This window comes from Danio rerio, chromosome 8 (assembly GCF_049306965.1).
Source record: "Danio rerio strain Tuebingen ecotype United States chromosome 8, GRCz12tu, whole genome shotgun sequence".
Taxonomy (NCBI): Eukaryota; Metazoa; Chordata; class Actinopteri; order Cypriniformes; family Danionidae; genus Danio; species Danio rerio.
In genome coordinates this window covers 43,313,825-43,323,075 of record NC_133183.1, presented here as the reverse complement: position 1 = coordinate 43,323,075, position 9,251 = coordinate 43,313,825, and the positions used below count along the sequence as shown (strand labels likewise).

General features: G+C 33.4%; 1 protein-coding gene across 1 annotated transcript; it reads left to right on the top strand.

Annotated features, from left to right (window-relative positions):
- The first annotated feature begins 770 nt into the window (after positions 1-770).
- Positions 771-3,096, top strand: mhc2dhb (major histocompatibility complex class II DHB gene). The gene is made up of 5 exons (NM_001005943.2): positions 771-865; positions 1,090-1,365; positions 1,724-2,005; positions 2,177-2,290; positions 2,445-3,096. Exons 1-5 carry the CDS (start codon positions 808-810, stop codon positions 2,465-2,467), a joined length of 753 nt encoding a protein of 250 aa, NP_001005943.3. The 5' UTR covers positions 771-807; the 3' UTR covers positions 2,468-3,096.
- The last annotated feature ends 6,155 nt before the right edge of the window (positions 3,097-9,251 follow it).

The following is a 9,251-nucleotide window of genomic DNA, read 5'->3' as shown; positions in this document are numbered from 1 at the left end:
TCAGTCATTAAAATAAAGTAAAATATTAAACTAAACTGAAATAATATACTAAATAATAATAACAAATTATAATAATAAACTAAGCTAAAATTAAATAAATTAAAATAAGAAAATAAAACTAATAGGATCCTCAAACAATATTGAATAAAATATATTGACTGAATAATATAAAAATAATAAATAAAATAAAACAAAAATCAAAGCAAAATGAAGTAAAATCAAATAAAACATCAAAATAAAGTAAAACATTATATTAAAATAAAATAACATACTAAACGTCAATAAAATTTATAAAATAAAATACAAAATACAATAAAATTATAAATTAAACTAAACTGAAAAAATAAAAATAAAAATCTATTTTTTTGCATAGAAATATATTGACTGAAAAATAAAATTACATTTCAAGACTTTAAAAAAAGTAAAAAAAGTAATAATCGAATTTACAAAAATATTACTTAATAAATATTTTGCAAATTGTCACAATTATAAACTGTTTTATCTGTTTCTATGAAAAATATAACTAAACTAAACTAATCTAAACACCTGTGCTTACTTTAAAAACAGACAAAAATAATAAATATTCTTACATTTTGTGTAATGTAATACACAACTGCTATGGTTATACATTCATGTATTAATGCACTCAATGTAATTGTCTTGTGAAAACAGGAAAATTGAAAACAGTTTTTCACCTAGCAACACTTATGTGAGAGTAAGCTGATTGGTCAGATTATTTAGATATCCACCACAAGAACAAGACACTGAGGGAAAGTTCTTCATTTGACAGATTCATAGACTGTAAATATGTATCTGCTAAAACTTTTTCTTGCCATTCTGATGCTGGCGGCATTTACTGGAACAGGCAAGTTAAGCAAATACTGAGCAAATATAAACCTTATATTCAGTAATGATTTATGATTTAAAAATATTTATTTGCTTTTGACAAAATATGGATATTCTAGTAAGCAATGTGAGTAGGATCAGCTAATAGAACAGGACTAATAGTAAAATGAAGATGAATACAGATACTTTTTATGACATTAAATTTTACAAAATCTGAAGTGTTAACTCTATTTTCTTTTTTAGCTTATGGATATTACGACTATACGAAGTTTGAATGTATCTACAGCACCAGTGATTATAGTGATATGGTGTACCTTGTATCATTGTCCTTCAATAAATTTGTGGATATTAAGTGCAACAGCACAGAGGTGAAGTGTGTAGGGTTCACTGAGCAGGGAGTGAAATTTGCAGACAATTTCAACAAAGACAAAGCATTCCTGCAGAACCTGAAAGCTTCAGTGGACACATTCTGCAGACATAATGCTGAGATCATTGACTCAGCTGTACGTGATAAAGCAGGTGAGCTCACAAACTCTTTTTATCTTTACTCTTTAATAAAGATGTCTTTTCATGCATGTCGATGTGCTCAGATTAAACTTACTCAAAATGTGTAAAATGGAGATCTGCTGCTTTGGTGATGTTCTTTCCGAACAATGTGGCCATCATTGGTGACTTATGGTTTTTAATACAAAAATAAAATGTCAAGATATATATTACAATAAATGCTAAGGAAAGTGCATTCTTTATAATTATGGATGATTTCTCAGAAGCTCATTCAGTATAATTAATTCCTATATTGCACATGTTGCACTCATGCATTTATAAATATTTATGATATACATCAAAATAGCAACGTGTATTTTTCTGCCTTGTTTAGTAAAACCGAAGGTAATAATGAAGTCAGTGAAGCAGGCTGAAGGCAGACATCCAGCTATGTTGCAGTGCAGTGCATATGAATTCTACCCTAAAAAAATCAAAATGTACTGGCTCAGAGACAGTAAAGTGATAACTTCAGATGTGACCTCCACCATGGAGATGGCTAATGGTAACTGGTACTATCAGATTCACTCTCACCTGGAATACACCCCTAAAAATGGAGAGAAGATCCAGTGTGTGGTGGAGCACGCCAGCTCAACTCAACCTATTACAAAAGAATGGAGTAAGAGGGAAAATTCCTTTATTTCCATTTCGTGTTTCCATCAATATTTTTTTTTGTTAAAATAGAAAATACAGTACATAATTTGTTGTCACACTAGCATGGGTTAAATTTTTTTAAATGTAAATGAAATTATTGAATTTACTAACACATTATTATTTCCTTTTTCCACAGATCCCCATATCTCTGAGTCTGACAGGAATAAATTTGCCATCGGAGCATCTGGTCTGGTGCTGGGAATCATCATAGCGATTGCTGGACTCATTTACTACAAGAAGAAATCAACAGGTCAGTTTAGACAGTCAGTTTAAATCAAATTAACTGATAGATTTATATAACCTGGGCTACAGTTTGGCTGTCATCATACTCAAACACACAGGAACAATCTAATTGAACTGTTCATTTAACCTGTCAATAATAATGTTTTTTTTTACTTGTTCAGGGAGGATCCTGGTACCAAACTGACAGCAGTGAGTCTAATGTTACCTAATGACTACTGAAAGAAGACCTGATTGGACAACTGATGATTCTCTATAACAGATTTTTTTTATACATTCAACGTATAATGATTTGATTATTTTTTTCTTTTTAAAATTAAATTTATAATAAAAAAAGAAAAGCAACATCAAGCATACTACATGACTTGTATTTAAGAATCTCCATGTAATATTGATTGTGATAAAATAACATGCTTTACAGAGATTATTTGTAGTTTATATTTTTGCTTGAGCTCAAATATGGATATGAAAAGTGAATGATAATGTAAAAAGGTTTTCAGTAAATACTTTTATGCCAGTTTAGTTTATATACTATTCTAAAACTATTTGAAATTTTGATTTAAGTCTGAGCTCATTCTGCATAAATGGTTTAAAATGTGTCTTTTGCATAGTAGAGAATTCAGATGAAGTACAAGCATTTAGTCATGGCTCTTTGCTGCCCCTTACTGGCAGTTTTCTAGTGTGATTGCTTAATTTAATGATTTTACTAATACTACTGTTACTTACAGGAAAAACATCCACAAAGCATGCAACATATTGAGACATTTTTTAAATCTGTACATTTTAGTTAATAATAAATATAACTTTACAAACTTAGGGTTTTCTCTCATTTCCCAACATTTTCTTGTACATGACTACATTTTTCTTACTTTCTACATAAATCTATCGATACATATAAATCTCATGGGTCTCATGGGAGGCAATACAGCAACACTGAAATGAAGACATTCTCTTACAGTATATCTTACTCATGAAAACAAGTGTCGCTTGAATTCACAGTCCTAAGTTTATGACAATATGGAAAAATAGAAATAATAATAAAGCAATAATTGTAGAAAAATAATAACAAAATGTAAAAACATAATAAAATGGCAATAATCAATAATAATATCAATCTAATCATTAACTAATAATCAATAAAATGATATAATGATAATTATAAATATTAAATTTAAAAGACTAATTATCACAATTAAGTAAAATAATTAAATGACAAATTAAAGATTAAAAACAAATGAAAATAAAACACAACACAAACAAATAGTTGCTTTCTTGAAACAACACACACATAAGTACATACATTTGCTACAAGGATTCTCAGATCCTTACCCAGATAGCAGAACGCCATTGAATTATCATTGAATCAACTTAAATAAAACACAGTAAATCTCTAAAATCTCAGCAGAGGATTCTCAGTAGAGAACTCTACACAGTAAAATCATCAGAGTCAAATTTACTCAGTTCAGAGAATATTTGGTCCCTCTCTAAATTGAGCAAAATTTAGCAGCAACAGAGTTAAAGTTAATGAGACAATGATGGGGTAATTAAGTGATGATTGAGCACTGATGATGAACACCTGCTGTTAATAAGAGACATTCTTTTCTGCAGAAACAGAAGAGAAGCAGCTTCGCTCATTGATTACCTGATTGACTTTATTTCTGTCAGATGTTTACAAAAGTCCATATGAGATTTATTGAGAATTAACTGTTTTAGTTCTTTACATTTTACAAAAAAAAAAAAAAAAAAAAAAAACATGTTTTTTACCCCTGATATCACCATCGTGGAGAAAAGTGGTTGATTTACTTGGACTTGAACAAATATGATCAAGTTGACTGATGCTGATTTGATTTTTACTCTTGGCAAGAGTAACTGTATAAGAGATTATGTTTGATAGAACTAATTATATTTAAATGATGGTTTATCATAAAGAAACACAATTCAGTGTTTATCAAGAGAATGGACCAGCTGTGAGTTTATAATTTTTTGAAAAACATTGAGCATCTGAATCAATTCAAAGACACAGACATCAATAATCAGCGTATCTCAACAGTGGTCAGAGTTTTATTTATTTTTGGCTGCAGTTCATGGTAAGAGAATCATATGACATTCATCCATAGTTCCCAGCATGCACTAGGAAAAAAAAAAAACTCACCATAATTGAGAAGCATACTGTGATTCTTTATGTTCGTGTGTTTTAGTAACTCAATGTGTGTTATGATCTGATAAAAGTATTGGTGAGTTCCATTCTCTGATTCAACTTTAAGCATCTTTTCTGATTTGACCATTAACTAAACCACCACAGAGTCGAAAATGCACAGCACAATGGCTCCATTTATACAATATTTGCCATAATACTTGATAAAGAGAAATAAACATTCAAAACTGAGTCAGAGTCCAAGTAAAGCAACTACTGTTCTCCTCAATGGTGACAACTTAAACACAAAAACGATTTTACTTTTTTATTGTTGTTGTAAAAAATGACTTAGTTAATTCTGAATATTATTACTCTATGGAATTTTGTAGAGTATGGCAGAAATAAGGCCAGACAGGTGGTTAATAAGTAAAGCTGCTGTTTGTGGAGTTGCTTAATGATGCACTGCTGAGATTTTGAAAGATTTGATGTGCTTTATTTAGTTTATTAAATGTGTGGCTGTGACTGAAGGTAGGTGTAGTTTTGTGTTTCCCTTTTCTGTTTCTGCTTATTAACAGCAGGTGTTTATCATCAGTGCTCATCATCACTTAATTACCCCATCATTGTCTTATTAACTTTAACTTTGCTGCTGAGTAAATTTTGCTAAATTTTGAGAGGGACCAAATATTCTCTGAACTGAGTAAATTTTACTCTGATAAGAATCATCAGGAACTTCAATTTTTACCTTGTTTGACTTTTTTTGAGACGTCTACCCAGTCTTCATTTACATTTGTTCAGAACTAAAGGTTATGATTGATTAAAAATACATTTTCAGAAGTCACCATTATGATGAAGAGTGGTTGCTTTACTTTGTCTCTCTGATTCTTCGTTTGTTATGTTAATCTTATCTTAGTTGAAGCTCTGTTTTTTTTTTACTAAAAGCAAACTGATTAGTTCATCATATTTATTAGGTTTGATTTACTGATTGTGTCAGGGGATTATTTTTTATTGTATGTAATATAATGTAAATATAATGTAATGAAGATTTCATTGAGCTACTCATTTTATTCTGCATATTATTGATCAGGTTTTAAAACCACATTGAACCTTTGAAATAATTAAAAACACACAGGCATCATGATTCAGGGTATGAGTCTCAATATCTTGCCACAGTGAATGCTGGAAGAATCATAAAACACTTACCTATTACTTCTTCCAGTTCAATGTATTGTACTAATCATTTATTTTAATAACTTGTAAATAACCTCCTCTCCTCCTTTGTGTATTAAAATAAAAAAGTTAACAACATTAAATGTTGGCATTACTTAACTTTCTTATGTCTACAGGTTCCACGTAACTGGGTTAGGTGGATTTTAATAATAATGTTTATATCAGTGAACAAGTTAATTACATAAAATCAGTGCAATGTTGATTAGTTGAATCAGTGTAATATTCTTAGTTTCATCTTAATGTATTACGTTAGTTAATCTTAATTATTGTTAGCCACCAAAACAAATATTTTATTTTTACTTATTTATTTTAGCTTATTGCTGTTTTCCAGCAAGAAAAGCTCATTTTAAATATGTACTTTGAAGAAGAATCACAAATCACACTTTTTGTAGTTGTTGACTGACCGCCACTTCAACAAATAATAAAACACATTTAATTTGATAAAATCAAATAATCTTGGAATGGAAGCAATGTGTTGTATGTTGTATGGATCAAACATGATTTATAATAATATAATATATTTATAATAATATCTCAGTCTAAATTACTTGCAGTTAATTGAATCAATATATTTATATTGGCAATTTTGTTAGATGTCACCATTGTGGAGAACAGTGTTTCCTTTACTTGGGCTTTTTGACTCTTCAATGCTGTTTTTTTTTTCTTTCTTTCTCCCTTCTTTATTGTTGCCATTGTGAATTGAAATAAAAATAACACACAATAATTTTAAAATTATATGTTTGTTTCACTGATTTGTTTTAACACAAAGTTTTTGAATATGCTGCAAACTATATTCTTTACCTCAACAGATTCAGACATTTCAGCAGTGTTTTGAGCATAAAAACACATTGAACATCTGAGACTCTTAAAACACAGACATCAAGAATCAGCATATGCATCTCAGTGACACATTTCTTGTCGCATTGAATGCTGGGAGTCATAGATGAGTTTTGCAAGATTCTCTGCAGCATGTCAGTTCATACGTTCATTCTTTATGTCAGTGTTGAAAGTTGCTCAGATGTTACACATTATTATTACTTGATGAAAACACTGCTAAATTTTATTCTGTAGAACTGAATGTGGCTATATACAGGGAAATTTCCACCACCATCCTCACAATATTTAGTCAAGACAATACTGAAACAAACTTTAATAAAATGTCTTTTCACCAATACTAATCTTACCTTTTGTTTTATTATACTAATGCTCAATTAAAGACAAAATCACATACTGCAAGCACTGATGAATCAAAGAGCTCTAATAAATAAACCAATGTTCTCCATGATGGTGACATCTAACCAAAATCTTTTTTAGATTAATCTCACTATACAAACAGTTTGATTAATTAATTTTCCTTCAGCTTAGTTCCTTTATTTATCAGGGATTGCCACAGCGGAATGAACTGCCAACTTATCCAGCATATATTTTACACAGCGAATGCCCTTCCAGCTGCAATCCAGTACTGGGAAACACCCATACTCTTACATGCACACATACACACACTACGGCCAATTTTTAGTTTTTTAGATTTTCAACATTTTTTATTAGTTTAGATCAGGGGTGGCCAACCCTGTTCCTGGAGAGCCGCCTTCCTGCAGATTTCAGTTGCAACCCATATCAAACACACCTGCCTGTAATTATCACGTGGTGTTCAGGTCCTAATTAATTGGTTCAGGTGTGTTTGATATGGGTTGCAACTGAAATCTGCAGGAAGGCGGCTCTCCAGGAACAGGGTTGGCCACCCATGGTTTAGATCATAGACCAGTGGTCACCAAACTTGTTCCTGGAGGGCCGGTGTCTTGCAGATTTTAGCTCCAACCTTAATCAAACACACCTGAACAAGCTAATCAAGGTCTTACTAGGTATACTTGAAACATCCAGGCAGGTGTGTTGAGGCAAGTTGGAGCTAAACCCTGCAGGGACACCGGCACTCCAGGACCGAGATTGGTGACCCTTGTCATAGACCAGGGGTGGCCAACCCTGTTCCTGGAGAGCTACCTTCCTGCAGATTTCAGTTGCAACCCATATCAAACACACCTGCCTGTAATTATCACGTGGTGTTCAGGTCCTAATTAATTGGTTCAGGTGTGTTTGATATGGGTTGCAACTGAAATCTGCAGGAAGGCGGCTCTCCAGGAACAGGGTTGGCCACCCCTGTCATAGACTAAAACAGGGGTGCTCAACCCTGTTCCTAAAGATCTACCTTCCTGCAAAGTTCAGCTCCTACCCTGACCAAACACACCTGAACCAATTACCTAGGACCTGAATAGCACTTGTTAATTACAGGCCGGTGGGTTTGATGTGGGTTGCAACTGAAATCTGCAGGAAAGTAGATCTCCAGGAACAGGGTTGGCCACCCCTAGATCAAAATATATGGACGTAGTGCAGGGGTGGCCAACCCTGTTCCTGGAGAGCCGCCTTCCTGCAGATTTCAGTTGCAACCCATATCAAACACACCTGCCTGTAATTATCACGTGGTGTTCAGGTCCTAATTAATTGGTTCAGGTGTGTTTGATATGGGTTGCAACTGAAATCTGCAGGAAGGCGGCTCTCCAGGAACAGGGTTGGCCACCCATGACGTAGTGTGTGTGACGTCACCCATAGGTTTCTGAAGAGTGCAAAAGGAGCTAGTAAGTTTTTTTCGAACGGGGACGGCGGGAAGATGGCGCTCTGAACAGTTGTCTTTCCCAAGCTCTGCGACAAATTATTTCTTGAAGATAAGTGACGCTTATCAAGACCTCTTTTGAAACTGATATCTGTAATTTAATGACGGAAGAAACATGTCGAAATCTCAAAAGAAAAGGAAAGATCTATTAGATCTCACGGTTAGCAGTTCGGCTAACGTTACACCTGCTGTTATGAAGCCCAACCCTGATGTCATGATAACTTCTGAAGGGAGCAATTTACTGATGGATGTTTGTCATGATTATGACACTCATGTATCTCCGCCATTACCCTCTGTGGAGGACTTTCCTTCGTTACCTGTGACTCCAAGTAAGCCACCATCCAGCAAATGTGGTAAACCTGACATATTTGGTGAGGAAATTATATCTACTCTCTCTGAACTGATTAATACCAGGGCAGACGGTATGGAGAAACTGATAAACAACAACGCTATGCGAATTGAAGGTCTTAAAAAGACGGTTGATTTCGTTTGTTCAGAGGTAAAAGAATTGAAAGTAAAGATATCTAATGTGAGAAATGCATTTATGAGGAAAAGAATCATCGCAACAGGCTGGAGAACCGATTTCGGGAGCTGGAAGGATATCATAGAAGATGGAATCTGAAGTTGTACGGATTCCCGGAGAAAGCAATACAAAGTGTACAGGATGATGTGATTCGAATTTGTCAGGAAGTGCTACCTGAGGGAAAATCCAAGCTCCCAGATGTAATCGATACCGTTCATCGCATAGGAAAACTGCACACTGATAAACCCAGGCCTGTTATTCTTCAGTTTACCAGCAGAGTGCACCGTGACGCAATTTGGAGGGCAGCTAGAAACAACACATACCTTCGTGACAACAAGCTACGCTTTGAAGAAGACTTCTGTGAAGAAGACAGGGAGAGAAGGAAAAAGCTGTGGCCTTTAATCAAAAGTGCGAGAGATGCC

What these genes read in the sequence shown, in the direction of transcription:
- mhc2dhb (NM_001005943.2), top strand. Translation starts at nt 808, where the DNA reads ATGTATCTGCTAAAACTTTTTCTTGCCATTCTGATGCTGGCGGCATTT. An exon ending in AGCTGTACGTGATAAAGCAG is followed by an intron (nt 1,366 to 1,723) that starts GTGAGCTCACAA and finishes TGCCTTGTTTAG; the next exon opens with TAAAACCGAAGGTAATAATG. An exon ending in CTACAAGAAGAAATCAACAG is followed by an intron (nt 2,291 to 2,444) that starts GTCAGTTTAGAC and finishes TTACTTGTTCAG; the next exon opens with GGAGGATCCTGGTACCAAAC.